Source organism: Arabidopsis thaliana, chromosome 3 (assembly GCF_000001735.4).
Source record: "Arabidopsis thaliana chromosome 3, partial sequence".
NCBI classification, from domain to species: Eukaryota; Viridiplantae; Streptophyta; class Magnoliopsida; order Brassicales; family Brassicaceae; genus Arabidopsis; species Arabidopsis thaliana.
The window spans coordinates 17,289,299-17,311,565 of NC_003074.8; the positions used below are offsets into that span (position 1 = coordinate 17,289,299).

Below are 22,267 nucleotides of genomic sequence, written 5' to 3' on the forward strand. Positions count from 1 at the left end.
TTAATCGGCCCATTAGCCCAATTCAAGTTCTTCCTCAATAGCAGAAGAAAATGGAATCTTTATTGATCTTAGGGTTTATATGAATTTATGATTCTTCCTCTTAAACCCTAATTTCGTATTCTTACTCCTTCCTCGCCAATCTTCATCTTCCTCATGTTTTCTCTAATTCTCCATGGAAGAAAGTCTGTGGAATTACAGAAATGGCGTAATTTAAGAGTTACAGTGAGCATTGTGCAAAATGCATTTCCTTTTACCACCAAATCGTTCTCTTCTACAATAGCTAAAGATTCGAGTCCAAAGGGAAGTACTTTCACAGTCTCTTATCTCGTTGAATCATTGGGTTTGACTAAAAAACTTGCAGAAACAATCTCAAAGAAAGTCACCTTCGAAGACAAGGTAAATCCAGATTCTGTTCTGAATCTTCTTAGAAGTAATGGGTTTAAAGATTCTCAGATATCTAGGATCATAAGGGCTTACCCACGATTGCTTGTAACAGATGCTGAGAAATCTCTTCGTCCAAAGCTTCAGTTTTTAAAGTCTAGAGGAGCTTCAAGCTCTGAGGTCATAGAGATTGTTTCGAATGTTCCAACAATCTTGGATAAGAAAGGTGAAGAATCTGTTAGTTTATACTATGATTTCGTTAAGGACATTATGCAAGATGGTAAAAGTTTGTGTATTTCTTGTCCAGAGGGAAAGAAAGGTAACAGAATTCGAAATATATCGGTTTTGAGAGAATTGGGAGTACCTCAGAAGTTGTTGTTTTCATTGCTTATATCTAGATATCAACCTGTTTGTGGTAAAGAGAAGTTTGAAGAAAGTTTAAAGAAAGTTGTTGATATGGGTTTTGATCCGGCTAAATCCAAGTTTGTGGAAGCTTTGCATGTAGTTTACGAAATGAGCGAGAAAACGATAGAAGAGAAAGTGAATGTGTATAAGAGGTTAGGCTTTAGTGAAGCCGAGATATGGGCGATTTTCAAGAAGTGGCCTTACTTTTTAAAATTCTCTGAGAAGAAGATAATTCTGATGTTTGAAACACTGAAGAAGTGTGGTTTGGTAGAGGAAGAGATTATTTCGGTGTTGAAGAGTCGTCCACAATGCATACGATCTTCTGAGCAGAAGATATTAGACTCTATTGAAATGTTCTTAGGCTTAGGATTCAGTAGAGATGATTTCAAGATGATGGTTAAGCGATATCCTTGTTGCACTGCATATTCTGGCGAGACGCTGAGGAAGAAGTTTGAGGTTTTGGTGAAGATGATGAATTGGCCGCTAGAGGCTGTGGTCATGATCCCTACGGTACTTGGATACAGCTTGGAGAAGAGGATAGTGCCAAGGTCTAACGTGATCAAAGCTCTCATGTCGAAAGGATTGATCGGAAGTGAAAACCCTCCGATTTCATCTGTCTTGGTATGTACTGATCAGGAGTTCTTGAAAAGGTATGTGATGAAGCATGACAAGCTAGTGCCTAAGTTGATGGCTATCTTCAACAGAGGTCGTGTTTCATAGTTAATCTTTTAACGCGTGAATAGAACTGAGGAAGAGGAGTTTTTATTTACTAGTGTCTGTTAATGTCTAAACTGAAATCCATTTCTGTAATAGTCGTAACGAAAAATTTAACTACTATATTTGTGGACATGTTTAGTGATTTGAATTTCAAGTTAAGTGAGAAGCGTCTCTGGTCAAATGTATGAATTGTGATCAAATCTTACACTCCGGTCACATACAGACTAGCCGCAAAGACGATGTCACGTTTTATGGCATTTGAAGCTGCATCCATTTTCTTGTGTAACGCCGAGTTCCCCATAATGGCAGCTGCGTTCTTGAATTCACGGCATGTCTCATCCAATCTCACAATGGTTCGAACTATCAGACCTTCCGGGACATCTGTCAGTTCACATATCTCTGCAAATGGAGTCCCCTGCAAAAATCAAGCATATATGATCAAAAAGATGTCTGAATCGTGAAGTGTTAAGAAAGATTGCTCTCTGGTTACAACAAACCTTTGCCCACTCATAGACGACTTCGACCAGACCAAATTTGAGATTCTCCTGAGCATATTCTTCAGGGTCTATTTGTAAATTGTACTGAGCTTGAAGTTCACCAAGTCTGATTGCTGTATCATAGAGTCTATGCAAAAGAGGATCAATTATTAGATTGATCAGGTCAGATCAATTACTGTTAGTAATTATGAGAAGGGACAGAGAGTGATCGAAACAAACCTTTGTTTAGCCTTAGCCAGCTTAGGAGTTAGTGTAGGCGCTGAAGTGTTTTTCTGTTGGAAGACAAAGGCAGACATTATAGCCACTGCTTCTTCTGGTTCTAATTCTTCGAATTGATTCTCGAACAGACACACTGTGCAAATCAATTCTTCCCCAGAATTCATCTCGCAAGCGACACGACCTTTGATTTGGACGACGAGGTCATCATCTATACACCCAATGTTCTTCAGAACATCGATCTGCAAAAAAGAGATTAGAGCTCTACATGTTACTCTAAATTATCATTCATAAAGAGTAAACAAAGATGCATGTGGACTTTCTCATTTGAACGTACCCGGCCCTGAAAGGCAGGCATTTGTAATAGGGCTTCATCAGACATTTGAAATTCAAGATCTTTGAGATCCGTCTTATGCTTCTTAATCTCCCTAGCTAACTTCATGTGCTCTTCCAATTTGACACAACCGTGGCACTTATTCATGGACATCTTTTGCAATAGGTTGGTCCATTTATAGTATGTCTCCACAAGCTCAGCATCTTTCAGCTTCAAATCTGAAATAGAACCATGAAATGAATATCAGAGGGAAATGAACTTAAAGCCGGAAAAACTAATACAGAGCTATAATTTAGTTAATTAACCTTTTACTGGGTCTAGAGCAGGAGGAAATTTGTTTCCGTCTGATTTCAGATCCAGAAGCTGTTGAACCGTCTGAGAAAAAGCTGCCTTGTTCCCATCCTCGAGTAGGCGCACCTGATCAATCTTTATCTTGCTATCGCATATGCACAAAAATTCTTTGTTATCAAACCCTTTAACCTCGTAACCTACACCAGCAGCAACCCCATGGTACGGGAGCTCTATCTTTATTACAACGGGACCTTTACGAGAGCTCGGCTTTGTATAAAATTCTTCTTCAAAACCACGTTTTGATTTAGGCGCAATAAAATAACCTTGAGAAGGATCTGAACTTTTCTTGCCAATGCTGACCATATTTTTCTCCGGTGGCGGTATTTCAGATTTTATCACCAAAACAACATATTGTCTGTTAGTGTTGGAAGGTCCCTTCAGAACGATTCCGAGTAAATTGTCTATGCCCTGTAAAAATTACACGCATGAGCAACCAATTTATGAACCAGATAAAAGAGTGGTAGAGACAGGGTCTCACCATTCCAGATTTCATGACCACTACTCTTCCTTGTACAAGAAAACTCTGGGCATAAGGAGACTGCATGACCGCTTCCGACATCTTGTTGTTATATTCATTTGCTTCCATGTACATGTCATAGTAATCTTCAATTGCCGGTTCACCTTTAATACATCTGGATGAATAAATCAATAGATCAATTCTACAGAGAAGTTGAATACAGAGGTGACACAAACGAGACAATAGAATAGGAGTTCTTTATAATTCTACTGAGACTACAAAAAGCTTGGCGATCCATCAGAGGATAAAAATTCAGTAGATTTTCAGTCTTTCAAGTATCCGTAAGATGAGGCTTTGTCCTTACTCAATATGTTTAGTTGGTAGAGAACGTTTTATCATGAGAAGCTGTTGTTTCTCGGGTAGTTTCTTCTGGGCATGAAATTCAGCAAAACTTCTTTTCAGCATGTCCTCCACCTAACAATAACAACCATTTGAAAACTGGCGAGTCAGAAAAAGCCAAGAGAAAGGCTTGGTAGCAAAACGCATAACAGATCAACGGTCCGGACATTGAGATACCTTTAATTCTTCAACACGTAAAAGATGGAGGATCATTATGTAGGTTAGTCGAAACTGAGATTCTAGTCTTGTTGCGCTTCCAACAATTACACGCCTCAGATCACTCTCATCTGGAACTTCATCGCGACACATGACAACAACTGTGCCCGTTTTGTCAAGTCCTCTTCTGCCAGCACGTCCTGCCATTTGAGTGTACTCTCCAGGAAGCAATTGTCTAAATTCCTTGCCATCAAACTTCCTCAAAGCATCAAAAACGACCTGTAGCGAATATCGTCGAGAAGTTATTTATATGAATAATATGCTTTTCAGAATACCCACACTTGTTCCCCCACATGATATGAAGATACTTATGTGTAAAGAATAACCCACTTAACATTGTAGCACCAGATTAACATTAATAATAAAAATCAAAATAGCCTCACCGTTCTAGCTGGAGCATTAACCCCCATGGCAAATGTCTCCGTTGAAAATAGCACCTGCAGGAAGATTAACAAAAATAGATCACCTGAAGCATTTCAGATTACGAAAACATGGCAATTAGATTTCCTAAAAGCAGCAACCATAAGCATAGATAACTATTAACTCCAGCATTGTATTAATGGGGTAGGCTCATATAATAACACAAGTCCCTGAGTTTCTAAGCCTACCTTAATAACACCACGGCAAAAAAGCATTTCAACAACTTCCTTTACAATTGGAAGCAGCCCAGCATGATGAACACCAATTCCTCTATGAAGTAAGCTTTGGAGTCTGAGAACCTATAAAATGTGTTACCCCAACAGTTAATGAGTAGGAAATCAAGGTACTTCTCTATATTTAATATGTGAGAAGACAGGAAAGTCTTAAGATAACCAACCTGAGGTAAATTCCGATCAGACCCTTTCAATCTTGAAAACGCTTTATCGCAAAAGACACGGATTTCACTTTTCTCAGAGCTACTGGTGAGGTCGGTCCCAGTCAAGGCGTCGGCACACCTATCACAATAATTCTTCGAGAAACAGAAGACAACCACCTAACGGGAAAGGAAATATTAAAAGTTAGACATAACGGACCAGAACGGACAAGACTAAAATTGAAAATATAAGAAACAGAACAGAAGCTACATCTAACATACAGGTAATAGGGACATTTTTGAAAGCTTGTTGATAAGCAGTAACCAATTTGAAGCTGCTGATCGTCTAAATGCCCCATTGTTCTGACTGTTACCACTGTAAGAGGATTTTCCCACATCTTTTACACTTGAGTGTTTATTCTGCTTGCCACGAGAATGAGCTTCATGTTTCTGAGATTTGCTCCCATCTTGATGAGCTGAAGATCCCATTTGTTGTTTAGGTGCAACACTAACTGCATTTGAATTCTTCTTCTTTTGTGAATCTTTAGCATCCTTTATCCCTTTTGAAAGAAAAACTTCGTTCTCACAAACTTTGTAGAGTTCTCCAGAGTAAAAAAGACAATGCTCTAGGGGAACTGGTCTTTTTGTCGTGCTGATAACAAAACCCATAAAATTATGAAATTAGTAACTTCCATATCAATCACTGAATTATATTAACAATTATTTAATCAAAATACATTAAATCTCACCCAGTAACACGTATCTCCTTTTGTTTTGTTCGGCCAATCCAATCAGCAAATTCAAATGTGTTTGGCACCTTAAGAAATTATAAATGTTATAAGTTCAGAGGCACATGGGTATAAAATAGAATGGAGAATAATGACTGAACCATGAAGCTATGCCTATATATATCTTCATAGATGCTAGAAACTGAACGGTTAGTTCATTTGGATCGTGACTAACAAAGACCCAAAGCAAAAAAATCACCTATTCTTTTCAAACTCATCTTATGAGAAAATTCATAGCCAAAGATTAGTTCCATGGCAAGCAAAACAACACCTCAAAAGAACTAAGATTTTCTACATGCATGCACATAATAGCATTAAGAAGTACCGTTGCAGAAAGGAGGACAAAATTTATATGCCTTGGCAACATGATGATGACTTCTTCCCAAACAACCCCTCTCTCTACGTCATTGACATAGTGAACTTCATCAAATATAACCTGCCAGTCATAGGAACGGTAACAAGGAAACGTGATTGAAGTTTCACACAGAACTACAAAGGCTGCTTAGAAATGGAGCGATTTGAGAACAATATCAAACTTTGAAGAAGTAAAACATCAGAAAGCTCTTTTACCCATTCTATATCACGTATGATATCAGCACCACGATAAAGCATTGACCTTAATATTTCAGTTGTCATGATCAGACAAGATGCCTCTGGCCTTATGCTAACATCACCTGTGAGAAGTCCTACATCAAACTTCCCACAAAAATCTCTGTATTTTTGGTTGCTGATGGTTTTAATTGGAGCAGTATAAACCGCTCGTGTACAGTGCTGAAAAAATGGGAAAAATTGATCAGCAAACAGGACAAAGAATCTAAAAATACGAATGTGATGGATGTTCATCAGAATTCTCTACCTTGGTGGCCAAAGCGAATGCATATTCTGCAACAACTGTCTTCCCCGCCGATGTATGTGCTGCTACAAAAACAGACTCTCCCTTTTCTAAACAACAGATAGCCTGTAGGCATAAGACATTTATTTATTTACTAATAACTCACACATAAAAGACAACCAGGCACGTTCCTCAAATGTCCGCAAATTTAAAAAGTTGAGGGAAATACCTCCTTCTGAAAGTTGTCCAATTCGAAAGGGAATTCAATCGCCATGTCAGGAACAAGCTCATAAAACCGGTCTGCAATGTCTTGGCTATCTCCTTTAGTGGCCCATCCCTAAAAAGAACACACCCCAAATCACGTTTATGAGAGGGAAATTCAAATCTCAAAATGTAGAATCCACGTTCTTACCTCTTTCCGTAGTTGTTTATCGCTGCTCCCAGTAACTGCCTCTTCAGACATTATTGCTGTTTTTGCTGATGACAAAATCTCATCCAGCACAGTGACGTCAGTCTCTAGTCCTTTGCTGACTTCATTGCTTATGCTCGCTTTAGCATCGGGTTCAGCTTCCGCCTTTGGAGACTCAGATCCAGCTGTATGATCTTCATAACAGTTTTGATTATCAGAAAAAAAAAAAAAAAAAAAAAAAAAAAAAAAATCAAATGTATGTGACGATTATAGAAATTGAACACACCATCTCCCTCAAGTTCAGAGAAAGTATCTTCTTCCCATGCCTTCTTGAACAGATCGTCAAACTGAATAGACAACTTGCTCTGGACGTATTCACAATGCGAGGCCAGTAAAAAAGAGTTTATTACCACAATTAAATGTAAAATAATTTATGTACACCAGTGACATTGATCTACAGACCGAATTTTCATCTGAAGCATTGCCATGTGAACTATGATCCTCATAAACGCTCCATGTTTGGGGATATGGCTAGAGAGTATAAAAGAAAAGAGGAAGAAACAATCAACACTGAATCGTAAATAAATTTATGAAATTACAGAATTAGATAGTGATATCATAGGATAGCATACCATCAGATCTCCAAGATCTAAACTCTGCTTAAAACTAGGAGGAACAGTTTGAGCAGGACCCCCATTGAGCAATTCCTGTACCCATTGGCCACTAGAGACACCCTCTGGAAGGACTCTCTCTGAAGACTGTGAATCCTCCAAGCCACCTGGACGGAAAGGGCGATTGTTGACACTTCCTCTCAGAAAATCCTTCGGAGGTCCTACCATTCGTGGAAAAAATCCAGAATCTTGATCCCCATACATTTGTTCTGACAAATCCACCTAACATAATATGACAATCCATTTCTCCAACTAGAGTCAGAAACAGAAAGCTAATAGCAGGTCATTTTTCTACCAAACATGTTCCAGATTCTAGGAGAATATCACTGTCTAAATGAACTAGTTTATTTAAGATAATTCACGATTTGAAAAGAAAGAAATGAGTTACCTCCACTGATTTTGGCTCCCATGCTCCGTTCTCAGTATCCTCTTTTTGACGCCTGAATGGCAACTCCCAAGTCGGAACCACAACGGACCTTGGCAAAGAGGGTTGAAGGGGCATCTTCACCCTGGAAAACCAATCAAAATCCCACTGATTCTCAGCTTTTTCAGCAGAAAACTGATCCGGTTCCAGTCTCGGGATGAGATACTTCTCCTCAATATGTTTCTTTATTGATTCTTTTGTTTCCTTGGCAAATGCAGGAGGCTGAGAAACACGCATATACGCAACCATAAATAAGCATTTGCAAAACCATAAAACTTTATTAATAACCAAAACACATCAGTGCACAAATCTGAACATGTAAGAGCATCCACCACTGGATACATTTATATGTAAAAGTAATCTGGAGTGTCTCATGTCACTGATAACTACCATTGAACAAGATTTTCTACTGATATAAACCTCTCACCACATGAAATTTCAGAAAACGAGCAACCTTTGATTCCTTTCTTCACCACATAATACCTGATAACAACTCTAAAAGTAACTCCTCCCTAATCAAGTAACCAGATAGTCCAATATTAACCCCATACGTTCCTAATTCCATTACGATTGTTGAGGGAAATACCAAGTATACTAAAATCACACTAAGACCTAGTAACTACAATACAGAAACGCACAGCTATTAACATTTCAAACGCAACAAATTGCATCATAAATCAGTGCCTAAGCGAACACAGTTTTGAAGACGTAATCAAGTTCTTGCTGCTAAATCAGAAAACTCACGGATACAAAATCGGGAAGTGAGTTCAGTGCGTCGTCTCTCTCGGCCGTGTAAAAAGGCTCGACGCGGAGGTGACCACCATGACCGGAGAATCCGACCCGGAAGCCGAGCTCATTGCCTGCTTCGACTTTGTTCATAGTGCCTTTTCTCTATACCGTTATCTTCTTCGCATTCCCTTTTCTCGCCGTCTCTTGTTCCGAACTATTCTGACTTTATCAGCGATCGGTCTGTGAAAGGAAGGAACACAACAATTAGATTTCCCTCCGGTTGAGTTCAGCGGATTCGCAACGCCTTGTCGTTTTAAAACTACAAATCAGCAATGTGTTCTGTCTTATTATACTTTATGGGCTCAAATTTAGGCCCACTTGCCAACAAATAATTATTTTAATTAATATTATCTTTTCTATATAAAAATAATAATTAAATGATAGGGATTCATATCTCTTCGAATAAAATATTTAAGTTATAGAATTTCACTTTGTTTGAGTCGGCTTTATAAAATTTGATTCTACTTTCTTCAGTTTGGATAATTAAGCATCAATCATTTTTTAGATAAATTATTATACTTGGCTTTTAGTTTAAACTTTTAAAAATTTTGGTATGGCTTTTAGAGTCACCTCTACATAAACTTCATAATCCCTTAATTAAGAAATATTTTGTAGCTTAGTAGTGTTGTACTAGCGTCATCTAGGTCTGGGGTTTCCTGTACCCGTTCGGGTTTGGATCAGGTATTTCGAATTTTTAGGTTTTCGGATTTAGAAATATACAATTCGTTCGGGTATTGTAAGATTTCGGATTTGGATTCGGAATACCCGAATTTCCAAAAATCAAATTTTTTTATAACCAAATCTATCCAAACTACTCGAAAATACACAAAATATCTAAATATTTTGAAAATGTTTTACTCAAATTTACTCAAAAGTAGATTAAATACGTAAAAATAATTTAAATATCCAAAAAATTGCATATTTTGACAATTATATTATTACAAATGTAAATATTAATAATATATTATTATTATATAGTTAAATTATGGATATGTTTGGATACCCGGTCGAACCTGTTCGGGTATTTTGAGATTTCGGATTCGGATTGGGTGCTCGGATTCGGATATTATGCCCAGCCCTAATCGTTAGTGTCATTAAGACTTCCATAATGCATAATGCATTTAGTTCACAAAGAGAGAAAAAGAAAGTTCTGTAATCCCAAGTAAAAGCAAACTAGATTTTAACCCGCGGTATACCGCGGGATGATTTATTTTTTAAAAGTAATATATATTAAAACTTGCAAATTTTATTTTTATAAAATATTTCTATTTTTACAGTTTATAATTATTATTAAGTATTTATATATATTAATTGTTATTAAAAATAATAAATTAAAGATTTAACCCGTATTGAAACGGTGGATTAATTATATTTTACTTTTTATTAATGTTGATTCAAAAACCCGTCCTTCCAAATCCGTCTTGCCAAAAAGCCATTTATTTTATTAATATTAATTTTATTTATGATATGACTTTGAATTATAATCTAAACATTTTAGCTAATAACATAGGAGTGCACCATATTTATTTAATAGGGGAATGTACCATATGACCCGAATGCACTTTTACCCAAATCCACCAAAAAAGTCTTGCAAAACTACTTTAGACCCGAATGTACCATATTTTTTTTGTGCGAATTTTTATGTGATTAAGATTTAATTGATTTTGTATATAAAATATTAAATTGTTTTACGAACTTATTTGTTTATAATTTGGTAACAGATAGATATTTGAATATTCAGTATATTTTGCTTCAGTTTAGGAAATCTTTGATGACCCGTCTTTAAATCCAATAAGCCCTATAATTAAAAGATGAATATTGTCGTTAAATGATTTTGGTAATCTTAATGATGTCATTAAAAGATTTTGTTTTTGATTAAATTTTTCTAATGGCATTATCATGTAATTAATTACAAAAATTAAGGTTACATTTAAAATGTACTTCCCAAATAATATAGTAGGACGATATGCACTTTTATACAAATCCACCAAAAAAGTCTTGCAAATATATTATAGAGATAAGAAACGATAGTCGGTTTTGATAGGTATAAGATTAGCAAATATATTAGTTCGCTTAAATTAGTTAAAGAATACAAATTGAAAAGGTATATTACACTTTATTCGAATATAGTATCAAAAGTTATATAGAGATTTGATAATTTTTTAATTGTTGAATACTTTTTTTTTGTGCTAATTTTATGTGATTAAGATTTAGTTGATTTCGTATATAAAATATTAAATTGTTTTACGAACTTATTTGTTTATAATTAGGTAACAGATAGATATTTGAATATTCAGTATATTTTGCTTCAGTTTAGGAAATCTTTGATGACTTGTCTTTAGATCCAATAAGCCCTGTAATCTAAATATTAACCTGCAGTATACCGCAGGTAGGCTTATATTTTAGTTAAACTAAAAACTTTTATTGTAAAGATGATTTAAAAATATATGATATTATTTTATTTGATTTTAAATGTATAGTAAACTGTGAGTTGTATATGTTTTGTTGATATTATCTATATTATTTAGTGTTTAAGATTATACACTTGTAGTTTGATTATTAATTTAAGAGTTTCACCTGTAGTATACCATCTTGTATTAATATCGATCTAAACCCGTCAATTCTAGGATTTTCCAGCTTGTATTAAAAATTAAATCACATCTACTATGTTATTAATTATTGTAGTATATAAGATTATAAATTTTCAATATAATATGTATGAAATTGAATATAAATATTTCAAATTATGACATGTTACTCAGTAGAAAGTTTTCTTAAATCTATTTTTCACCCGTTATAATATTTTTTCATGTATTGAACAGTTTATATTCGTTTTTAAAAATTCAAATTATGGCATATGCGAAAAAACTCTAATTATTTTTCTATAATGATGATATTATTTTTCGGCAAAAATGGAATCATATAAAGATGAGAAGTGAACTATAATAATTAATAAAAAATTAATATGATAATTTAGATATCAAATCTAATTTGTTGATTTTAATTGGTTACTTTTTTGGGAATTAATAATGTATTTCGTTTATCTAATTAAATTAAATTAATAAAAATTTAGATATCAAATCTTATATGTTGATTTTGATTGGTTATTATTTTTGGAAATTAATAATGTATTTCGTTTTTAATTAAATTTAATTAATTAAATTAGTATTTGACTTTTTAATCCTCAAAGAGATAAATTAATTTACTCTTTAAATTTTTATTTCTAATGGCATACCTATGCAATTACTTACAAAAATTAAGGTTACATTTAAAATGTACTTCCCAAATAATATAGTAGGATATTCAAATGTGTAACACAAATTCACCTAATCAAACTGTGTAATAAGAAAATGAAAATCACAATACACAAAAAGAAAGTTTGAATGAGCTGAGTGAATTTGATCGGGACAAAGAGAAATCACTAACCCAAATTCATTCATTCATATAGCATTTTACATAACGTTTTCTTTGAACAAAATCAAAATATTGCATACATCAAAAACATATACATACGAAAAGGTTTATCATTTATTTTATTTTGGTTATATTCTTATGAGATCTATATGATATATATCGACTTTGGAGCTGCGTGGATGTGGAGATGCCTTTATAAAGGCAGGTAGCGTCTATGCGAACGGTATAAGGACTTAGGGAACAGGACAAGCCTCAATGTTCCAAATCTCTTTGGCATACTGAGCTATTGTACGGTCACTGCTGAACTTTCCTGACCCGGCTGTGCTCAATATCGACATTTTCAGCCACCCCTTCCGGTCCCTGTCACAACATATTATGACTCACATTAAAGAACTTGAGTATTCATTTCAGTTCAGTTTTTGTATAAACTAAAAAAGAAACTTATGAATGGATAAGTTGGGTTTAAGAGATGGACTTACTTATAAGCTTCGTCAACTTTGGCCTGAGCGTCCATGTAGCTGGGGAAGTCATACCCAACCAGGAAGTAATCACCACGTCCAAAACCTGTGTTACCCTCAAGAGAATCAAGGAGTGGACCATAATCGTAGCTCCCAAACACTCCACTTTTGACAAACTGCTTTGCCTCTTCGAACCGAGGATCGGGTTTGAACTAATCAGTTTTTACAGGCACAAAAACGTTTCATGTCAGATAAAGTCCAGAAGCATAGGTGATTCATTATAAGGCCTTTCATGGTATGGTGGCTCGCATTTGTTCCACAGAGACAAAAATTTATGTAAGGGAGAAAAGGAGAGAGTGACATACCAGTCCGTCTTCTCGTTCTTTACGCAGTCGAGGGACCTGATCGGCCGTTGCACCAAAAAGAAAGAAATTTTCTTCGCCAACCTCCTCTCTTATCTCAACATTAGCCCCATCAAGGGTTCCTATAATAAGACAACCGTTGAGAGCGAATTTCATATTGCTGGTACCACTTGCCTCCATGCCTGCTGTGCTGATGTGTTGAGATAGCTCACTTCCGGGTATTAGCATCTCCGCTACAGTGACATTGTAGTTTGGAACAAATACCACCTGGAGAAGCAAATGCGTTAGAACCAGTTAAAACTTCTTCAAGCTATGTTCGGAAAATAAAAGGAGAACAGTGATTTATTGCATTTGCATCAGGCTTGGCTCAATAAGAAAGCTTCGCTCTCGGAAAGGAGGCTTGAGTAGCATAAGACTTCACGAAAAGAAACCTAGTTCATCTTGAGAGATGCATACATGTGTAATATTGACAGTTTCTGATCAAAAACAATCTCAGGTGAGCAAGCATCACGCTTAGCCACCTCTAAGTTACCTTTAGGTATTCGTTGACCTCTGGATCGCTGTTAACAACATCACCAACATCATTCACCAGCTTCACTATCCGTTTTGCATTTGTATAGGTGGCAAATGCTTTACCCCCAATCATGACAGTACGAGGAACTGTTTTCTTCCTCTCCTCAGGCTTCATCTCCTGTAACATTCAGATGCACAAGAGAATGTCACACAAGAAATACATGCATTGCCGCCTAATATTAGAATTGTGGTGGTTTAAGGCCCTTTTCCTTGGTTAAGGTATAAAAACTCAAGATAAAATTTAGCCGGAGGAAAGGAATACGCTGAAGTATCTAAACTTTTTTACAGGTCTACCATAACATTTAACGCAAGGGGAAACATAGAAAAACTACTAGGAATCCACATGGATGGGTTAGCCAAGTATACCTTTAGTTTCTTGAATCTGTATACTACTCCAAGAATGTTCATCAGCTGCCTCTTGTATTCGTGGATACGCTTAACTTGTATGTCAAATAAGCTTGTTGGATCGATACTCACACCAGTCACACGCTCTATATATTGAGCCAAACGTTTCTTATTGGCTGTCTTTGCAGAAGCCCATTCAGATTGGAGTTCTTCATTGTCCGCAAACTAGAAGAAGAAAAGATAACATCAGAATAACAAGATAAAAACCCATTGCAGATCTGGTTATCAGATAAATAAAAAATCAGACCTGGCGAAGACCGGTAAGTAGGTCAAGATCGGTAATCCATTTGTCAGTCTTTAACCACTTTGTGATTATATCACTGAGCTCAGGGCTGCAGAAACGTAACCACCTTCGAGGTGTGATGCCATTAGTCTTGTTTTGAAACTTGTTTGGCCATATAGAGACATAGTCTGCGAATAACTCAGCCTTCAAGATATCACTGTGTAACTGAGCAACGCCATTCACCTGCAAAAAGGCCCTCATAATGAGTACTTGAAACCAAGACTACATGGGAAGAAACAATATAACATAACTTTGACAGTGGGACCACTTACCGTATGCGAGGATACAACACATAAGTTAGCCATTCTCACCACAGGCTTTTGTGGATTGTTATCTAAGATGCTCAAACTTGAAATCTTATCCTCCAGATCAACTCTTGTATCGCGAATGGTTTGAACAAACTGCAGAATGGTATATATTTTATTATTGCACCATATGATAAAAACAAATCCTTAGAATGATCAGCAAAATACCCTCTTGTCAATCTCTTCTATTATTTCCATATGACGAGGAAGAAGCTTCCACATCAAAGATTGTGACCATTTCTCCAACGCTTCAGGAAGGACAGTGTGATTGGTGTAAGCAACGGTCCTGTAAACCATATAAATAAGTCCCAACAGAAAAGTGTGAAAACTTTGTTGGGAAATATTGAAAGGTTCATGCATAAATATTTTACTTTGATGTCACATCCCAAGCCTCATCCCATCCAAGTCCATTGTCATCCATTAGCAATCGCATGAGCTCAGGTATTGCAAGAGTTGGGTGTGTGTCATTCATTTGAACAGCAACTTTACTTGGAAACTCTGACCATTTCCGGCTGCCTTCAGTGGTGCTCCTCTCGTGAAATCTTGATATAATATCCTGCAATGGATTTCCATATTGTGAAGAGGAAATATAAAAAATTATGACTCAATCGAAGGTAAATTTACTTGTAGTAGTTTTTTTGGATTCTCTTTCTAATTAACATGCCAATTTGAAATTTTTCTTATTTTTATTTTCCAGCTATTTAAATTTACAGTCCATGACATCCATCAGAGAGTCCTAAGTTAATCAATACATTATGGCTTAAGAAAAATGAAGAACATGAAAGGAACCTAAAACCAATTTGACAAACCTGAAGCGAAGCACTGCAGAGAAAGAACTGCTGTTTTAACCGTAATAACTTCCCATTCTCGGTAGCATCTCCTGGATATAAAACAGTGCAAATCTGCACATATATATAGCTACATTGTTAGAGAGAAACAAAAAGCCACAAAGCAAAAGAAGATGGAGCAGTAGGTAAAGATGACGTGTCATAACCTGTTGAGCTCGAGAATGAAGCTGTGCAGCCAATTCATATTCTCCTTCGTTGAACTGAAAAAGATCAAGATCCTCAGCTCTAGCTTTTGCTTCCCAGAGACGGAGACTGATTGTGTTCTTTGTGCCATATCCCGGGATTGGCACGTCATAAGCAAGAGCTTGTACAACATCACCATCTACCCATTTCCTTCTGCAAAATAGTCAATTGATCCACTACAATGCTTAATAGCAAGGTCGATGAAAAGTCAGAGAACAACGTAGCAAAACTCACTAGTGTATATATGCACAGAAATTTCAAGTACAGACGTATGTTAAGTCATGTAAGTTCCAACAATAATACTTACGATCCATCCGGATTTACTTGCACCTTGCCGAAAAATCTGACAGGGAATACCACGTCGTGCCTCACAATTTCCCATGGGCTGAATTTCTGCAAATTCCCATTAATAGAGGATGAGTTACAGTTCTCAGAAAACCATAAGTTGAAATCACCACACTGACAATCATCACCTCAAGCCAGTCCTCTGGAATCTCTTCTTGACCTTTCTTTGTGATTATTTGCTTAAACAACCCATGTCTGTACCTCAAACCATAACCCCAAGCAGGCAGATTTAGGGTGGCCATCGAATCCAAGAAACACGAGGCAAGTCTCCCTAACCCACCATTTCCTAGAGCTGCATCTTTCTCCTACAAGCAAACATGGAGAGATCAAAAAATAATTTATTTAGGTCCCAAGTCTTCAAAGAGAAAAATGGTAACTTAAAATGTACCTGCTCAGCTATCTCCTCAAGCTCATAACCCAGCGTACGCAGTGCATCAGCATATGGACCTTGAAGGTTCAAATTCCCAATGGCATTGGTCAAAGCACGACCTTGGAGATACTCCATTGACAAGTAATAAGTTTGTTTTGGATCAACTTTGTTAAAATGAACATAAGTCTCATTCCACAGCTGCAACACAACCCAAATTTTATATCACTCTCACATAAACACAAAGAACACATTCACACACACATATAGATTAGCTCCTACAACTGCAAATTGAGATGGATATAACCACGGAAAACCATAAATTTCTATACCAGCATATCTTCATCAAACGGAACTTATGAAACAGTCCAGAAATTACTTGGTTACCTGAATGAGACGATCGCGAAGACTCTCTGCGGTAGCGTAGAGAGCTTGCTCAGGCCCGAACTTCAATGGAGAGAAATGTGGACTGTACTTGGCGTGGTAGACGATATTCCCAGCGATCTCCGTAGCATCATCGGCCTCCGGATTCGCCTTAGCCGAGATTTTCTCCGGTAAACTAGTCGCAGCTTTTCCATTGGCGTTTGCCATCGCTTATCTCCCTAAAACAACCACAGTATTCAAAAATTGCTTAAACACGAATAAAATCAAAATCATAGTGAAACTCGAATACAATTTCACCAAGGTAGTGCCGAAGATTATGGAGCAATTACCAAATTTCGAAGCCGGAATCTGGAAAGAGATGAGCCAACACTTCAGAGCTTAATAAGGGAGAAGATACTACGGAGAATCAGTATATACTAAAAAAGAAGCGTAAGATATTTTTCAGAAGGTGAATGACAGAAACGTAATTTTCATTGTTTTATATTTGATTTTCTGTTTTTGTTTTGGCGATTTGATTTAGTGATTGAAAATGTGAGGATCACAAGAAAAGAGAGAGTGAAGTGAAGTTTTTGTGTGTCAGAGGAAGCTCCGAAGAACATTTTTGTATTTTTTGTTGAAAATATCTAACAAGCAGCCCCCACATCTATTTGTTTTTTAGTTAGCAACACCCTTAATATTATTTTCAATGTAAAAAGAACACCATTGTTTTCGTATTTTGGGACCATTGATCATTTTCTAAGAATTTAATTAGAAATAAATATTGGTAACCGCAATGTGGACATTCATCAAAAGAAAATAAGTAATTTGTAAGGAATTTAATTGAACTTTTGGCAACGAAAGGAATTAAAAAGGTAACCAATTTGAGTAAAAAGCCAAACGTAGTGGCTCGCTTACGTATCAATACGGTAATGAGAGGACTAGAGTGGGAAATTATTACCAGGACTGAGGTGCACGAACACGTGTGTATGCAAATCACGAGGTAGAGAAGTGCGAGAACCTCAAGGTCCCAAATCACGGATCTGCACCTGTAACTTCACTTTTCTCTGCTTCTGTGCCCGCCCTTAATCTGTTTTTCAGTCTAAAACTATTACAATATTTGATGAAAGTCTTCGTGTCTCTATACCATTGAACCGTATAACAAACAAATACTACGTCAACATTGTTTTCATTATCTTCTCTAAGGCGATTCACGACATTGAACATAGATAACTTGCTACATTTTTTCATTTATTTATCAAGGAGAGAACCATCGAGACGAAGAAATTCTAGTTTCTGTACAAAGCCGAGGTCTTGTTCCTGGTATTTACTTGGAGAGCAAAAGCTGATTCTATATAGAGTTGCAACTTCTTTACTAGCTGATCCACCTATTAAGTGACTTTGTGGTCACCTTCAAGCTGCTAAGAAGACCAGCATATATATACCATTAGAATTATGCAAAACATTGATTCAAAATGAATGAAACTGAACAGGTAAAGCAAACAACATAACCCAAGAAAAGAGAAGGGACGGACCTGTTGTGTCAAAATCTACTCTTTCTCCAGTTGCGTATATGTTGTAAAAGAGAGCAGAAAGGAGATACAATATTGCTGTAAGAAGGATGAATCCCTGGAAGGAGCCCAATAGTTCTACAAAGAAACCAGCTCCAACTGTGCCAACTATCGCAGCTAATGTCCCAGCAGTAAGACACATTCCTAAAACAGCGCAGAAACGGTTAGAGATTTTTGGAAAAATGTTTCCAGATTCCCAACAAAAATTTGATTGAGTCTAAGGCTTATTCCTTCTCAGATGGTACAAATTAGCTATATGTGTTTGATAAAACAATAGGAAACTCTGGAAACCAATGTCTATTAAAGGAGAATTAGAAAGCATACCATGTAGAACACCGGAATATTCGGGAGCAATTTCCTGAAACAAGTGGGAATAAATGTTAAAGATACTCATCATTTGTATTGGGTTAGGTATGAATCACACGCTTGGGTACCTGAAGATTAATAAGAAACCCCAAATGGCTGAATGATTTAAGCCCAACGGCTAAACTAAGCCAGGCTGATGCCACTAAAGGTTGTTTTGCCGTCGTTAGACCAATGAGAGCAATTCCAGGACCAATGAAACCAATGGACTGCCAAACAAGAAATGAAATCCCCCAGTCAGCAAAAGAAAAAGAATGCTGAATGCACCAGATTTCATTGCATCAGGCTTCAACATCTTTCGGATATGTTTACAGAACTCTTCAGTCTGAGAGAGCTCTTGATTGAATGAAATCTTGTGACACATCACGCACCTGCATGATTTTTCGCGTTAAGGTGATGCTTGTACCACGCCGTATCAACAAATCCGACCAAAAACCAGCAATGTATCCTGTGAAAGCCATCATACTCCATGGAACGGCACTAAACCAAGCAGCTTGTTTGAGGTTCACATGATATACCTGCGGTACAATATTCTTATAAATTTCTTAAGAGAACTAAAACGAACAAGATTATATTAAGAACATGTTGGTACTAGGGCCTTACTGAATTGAAGTATATGGGCATCCATGAAAGAATCACAAAGAAACCCTGGAAATAAGTCATTAAGTCAGTTCAAAGAATTCCAACAAATAGGATAACACCTGATCATAACTGTAAGTCACAGTAGTTGGTACTAACAATTTCCCTTCCACAAGAAATCCTCATAGTAACAAGAATGAAAGAGTTGTATTGAGAGGAATCTGTATACATACCCAGCTATGCATGGAATTTGCAACTATAACAGCCCAAGTCGGCATCTTGGAGAGAAGGCGTCCAAAAGGAGGTATTCCACTTGTGCTAATTCGTTTGTTCTCCATAGTAGATATTTGCTTCTTTTGCTTTATATACTCAAGTTCAGACTTTGTAATCTGAGGATGTCGATCTGGTGCACTTGACGTTGCAGAGAGCCACACGAGCAACCAAAGGAACCCCGATAGTCCAAAAATTACAAATGGGCCATATATACCTCCTTGAGACATAAGAATAGGAGACAACATGAGTCCTACAACATTCCCAAGCTGAAACCCTGCCATTGCAATACCAACCGCCCTAGAACGTTCTGTTGGGGGAAACCATCTACATCAAAAGTACTATCACTAAGAACCCAATAAACTTCAGTAACCAGATCATGTGTGTGTCTCTTTATCACATTTGAAGCAGTAATAAAATACAAAGCATCACTACCTCGCAACCATGTTGTTCATACAAGGAAGAGCCACTCCTTCAGCAACCCCAACCATCGCTCTTGCAGCAAGAAGAGCCCACAAAGAACTATCAGCCGCCCAAGGGGTAAGAAAAGTTGCCAACGACCACAAAGCCACACCCCACGCCATGACTACTTTACCACCATAACGGTCCACCAAAGTTCCACCAGCAATTGGAGAAATTAAGTATCCCCATAGAAACGATGACTACCAAAGAAACATTCAAGAAACTATGAGACGAACGAGAACAATGATTAATGATATACAGTAGAACGACTTAATACTAAAATTCCCCAAACGATCAATGAGAAAGAATAACCTGAACGATACCGGAAAATGATTTGCTCCATCCACGAGAAAGCGAAAGAGGAACAATCGCAACGGACATCACAACACGATCCGCATTGCATAGCGCCAAAGCAAGCGCGAGCATCGCAACCACTTTGACTCTCTCCGACGTTATAAATTCTGAAAAATTGGGTTGCGCCGTCAACTCCGCCGCCGTTTCTTCCGGTGTACGGCGAGCATCGCTGCAAGAAACTCTTAATCGATGACGAGGAATACCACATAGATCGACGGAAGTGTTTCCGGTGAATTTCAATGAGTTTACGACTCTCCCGGTACAGAGGACCAACTTTCTCCGGCGATCTCGCTCCGGCAAAAACGGAATCCTCCTGAGTGTAGGTAAGTTCGAAGTCAAAATTGCTCGATCTCCATGGATTTTTAGAGCGTTTCGATTATGGAAGTCAATTGAAGATTGTATAGAGAGAGAGTAACACATTTTCACCAGTCGAAGCTGCTTACGATTACTCCGGTTAGCGAAGAAGAAGAAGAAGATGCTCGCTCGGTGGTGTCTATGGATTGCAACAGCCAAATCGCATGATCCGACATCCGTCTCGTCTTGGGCCACTAATAACAGGCCCATAAGTGGTAAAAGTGGCTCGTCCTCCATATGATTTGGGCTTCCTAATTAGCACGATTTGAAGTGTATAATGCAGTTTATTTATTTTTAGCTAAACAAATTAATCAAAACCTTGTTTGGTTTCTCTTTTGTGAGAGAAAATAGAAAGTTAGGAGCTAAATTGGAAATAAAGCCAATATTATATGTAAAACAACTTTTTTTTTTCAAAATTTAGATGTCATAAATAATTAAATAAAAATGTTTAGACTTTAATACCGTGTTGTTGTGCCAAATATACAAGTATTAGTGCATATTTATCCAAAAAATCTTTGTTGTTTGAACAGAAATTCTTAGGAGCATTCCTTATCTTTTCTAATATCTTACTCTCATTATGCCTTGGAAAAAATAAAATAAAATAATTGTCAGTCACTGTATCTGGGGTAAACACGTGGAAGATTCCAATCTTTATCAGAAAATGAAAATAATCACAGTAAATCTGTATATATCGACAAAAAGAGAAAAGTATAAAATGGTAAACAGTAAATATAATAAACACTGTCTTGGCTTCGGGACTTACTAATGTTTTTTGAAGAACACAGTTTCTTCTCTTGGGAACTTGTCGTAGATCCGAATCTCTATGTTACTCGTGTTGGTCACTTTAACTGTAGTCGTATTCTCCATAGATTCCTTTTAAAATTCGCAATTATTCAAATTATGCATATCATACACGAATTATTAAAACAAAATCATCCAATTATTAAACCAAGATTTCATTTGCTGATAAACATATTCAATCAATGAAATAGAAAAAGTTGACTTTGACCTATCTATTTAGAATGGAATCCAAAGAGTTGACACATAGAAACGGCCAAATATTGACGGTGGGCTATGTTAAGTGTTAACTTATTTGTTGATTGACAGTTATACAAAATTAACACATTTTCTATTGTTACGATAATTAAGTAAGAAAAGGTAATGGATGTGATTGGTAACTATAAGTTGTACGAGTTTTTTAGCTATTAGTTTTATCGGAATAATGCAAAGCTGTTAAAATAAGCTGTATAATAAATCTAAATCTGTATAAAAAAACTGAGAGTAAAACTTTTTGTAACGCTTTTGATAAAGTTATTGTGATTGGTAACTGTTAAAGTTGTACCGCTATTATAATAGCTACCATTCAATCCAATACAAAAACAAAAAACAACACATTTTCTTTAACGAAAAATGGCTAGATATACGGTACTTATACTTTTCATATAAAAAAACTTAAGTAAATTCTACGAATATTTGCTTCAATATGATGTTATTATATTAAAATTATGATACGCATGTAAATTGTAATTAAACCATAATTTTTGAGTATTCATATAAGATTATTTTTGTAAATAATATTTTTTACGAACTTTTTTACTAACTATAGAGTGTTATGGATAATTTACATTAGATCTTTGACAAAAATACCCAAAAGAATGATGTGACCTAGAAAAATAAAGGAAAAATGACAACAATAGCACTCAAATATTTTGTGGACAAAAATTTTTTTTTC

General features: G+C 36.4%; 4 protein-coding genes and 1 long non-coding RNA gene across 14 annotated transcripts; 1 reads left to right on the forward strand and 4 right to left on the reverse strand.

Moving 5' to 3' along the window:
* Positions 1–70: 70 nt before the first annotated feature.
* AT3G46950 (Mitochondrial transcription termination factor family protein) lies at positions 71–1,665 on the forward strand. Its single transcript, NM_114562.3, has one exon. It carries the CDS (start codon positions 154–156, stop codon positions 1,504–1,506), a length of 1,353 nt encoding a protein of 450 aa, NP_190279.1. The 5' UTR covers positions 71–153; the 3' UTR covers positions 1,507–1,665.
* Positions 100–313, reverse strand: AT3G07605. The gene has a single exon (NR_141335.1). It is a non-coding gene; the product is annotated as an other RNA (long non-coding RNA).
* Positions 1,575–8,924, reverse strand: AT3G46960 (RNA helicase, ATP-dependent, SK12/DOB1 protein; the record flags this gene model as incomplete). 3 transcript variants are annotated; one of them, NM_114563.7, is made up of 23 exons in its annotated part: positions 8,635–8,924; positions 7,855–8,112; positions 7,428–7,688; positions 7,258–7,326; positions 7,082–7,160; positions 6,799–6,989; positions 6,616–6,723; positions 6,411–6,512; positions 6,125–6,325; positions 5,880–5,990; positions 5,516–5,583; positions 5,049–5,418; positions 4,791–4,946; positions 4,582–4,692; positions 4,357–4,410; positions 3,935–4,192; positions 3,723–3,832; positions 3,380–3,533; positions 2,856–3,309; positions 2,554–2,768; positions 2,220–2,458; positions 2,001–2,127; positions 1,575–1,918 (listed from the first exon to the last, which is right to left on the reverse strand). In NM_114563.7, exons 1-23 carry the CDS (start codon positions 8,767–8,769, stop codon positions 1,706–1,708), a joined length of 4,044 nt encoding a protein of 1,347 aa, NP_190280.5. In that variant the 5' UTR covers positions 8,770–8,924. The 3 variants fall into 3 exon arrangements, with proteins under 3 accessions (NP_190280.5, NP_001325878.1, NP_001325879.1); NM_001339290.1 differs by having other exon boundaries at positions 1,706–1,918; positions 7,428–7,675; positions 8,635–8,909; NM_001339289.1 differs by having other exon boundaries at positions 1,706–1,918; positions 7,428–8,112; positions 8,635–8,909.
* A 3,171-nt stretch (positions 8,925–12,095) lies between these two features.
* PHS2 (alpha-glucan phosphorylase 2) lies at positions 12,096–17,335 on the reverse strand. Its single transcript, NM_114564.3, has 16 exons — positions 16,936–17,335; positions 16,610–16,824; positions 16,244–16,423; positions 15,984–16,160; positions 15,818–15,903; positions 15,474–15,663; positions 15,289–15,381; positions 14,851–15,035; positions 14,648–14,765; positions 14,447–14,575; positions 14,139–14,357; positions 13,853–14,056; positions 13,446–13,604; positions 12,917–13,180; positions 12,573–12,763; positions 12,096–12,453 (listed from the first exon to the last, which is right to left on the reverse strand). The coding sequence occupies exons 2-16, from the start codon at positions 16,811–16,813 to the stop codon at positions 12,327–12,329; spliced, it is 2,526 nt and encodes an 841-aa protein (NP_190281.1). The 5' UTR covers positions 16,814–16,824; positions 16,936–17,335; the 3' UTR covers positions 12,096–12,326.
* On the reverse strand, positions 17,301–20,770 carry PHT4;3 (phosphate transporter 4;3). Of its 8 annotated transcripts, none has more exons than NM_001339292.1 (9): positions 20,140–20,770; positions 19,801–20,027; positions 19,329–19,692; positions 19,120–19,164; positions 18,888–19,034; positions 18,588–18,725; positions 18,478–18,511; positions 18,118–18,297; positions 17,301–18,000 (listed from the first exon to the last, which is right to left on the reverse strand). In NM_001339292.1, the coding sequence occupies exons 1-9, from the start codon at positions 20,743–20,745 to the stop codon at positions 17,996–17,998; spliced, it is 1,746 nt and encodes a 581-aa protein (NP_001326351.1). In that variant the 5' UTR covers positions 20,746–20,770; the 3' UTR covers positions 17,301–17,995. The 8 variants fall into 8 exon arrangements, with proteins under 8 accessions (NP_001326351.1, NP_190282.2, NP_001326352.1 ...); NM_114565.3 differs by having other exon boundaries at positions 17,450–18,000; positions 20,140–20,674; NM_001339295.1 differs by having other exon boundaries at positions 17,494–18,003; positions 20,151–20,666.
* Positions 20,771–22,267: the final 1,497 nt, after the last annotated feature.

Coding starts and splice junctions, on each gene's coding strand:
- AT3G46950 (NM_114562.3), top strand. CDS start 154: ATGTTTTCTCTAATTCTCCATGGAAGAAAGTCTGTGGAATTACAGAAA.
- PHS2 (NM_114564.3), bottom strand. CDS start 16,813: ATGGCAAACGCCAATGGAAAAGCTGCGACTAGTTTACCGGAGAAAATC. Junction 16,424..16,609: donor TTCGCGATCGTCTCATTCAG/GTAACCAAGTAA, acceptor GTTGTGTTGCAG/CTGTGGAATGAGACTTATGT. Junction 12,454..12,572: donor AAAGTTGACGAAGCTTATAA/GTAAGTCCATCT, acceptor ATGTTGTGACAG/GGACCGGAAGGGGTGGCTGA.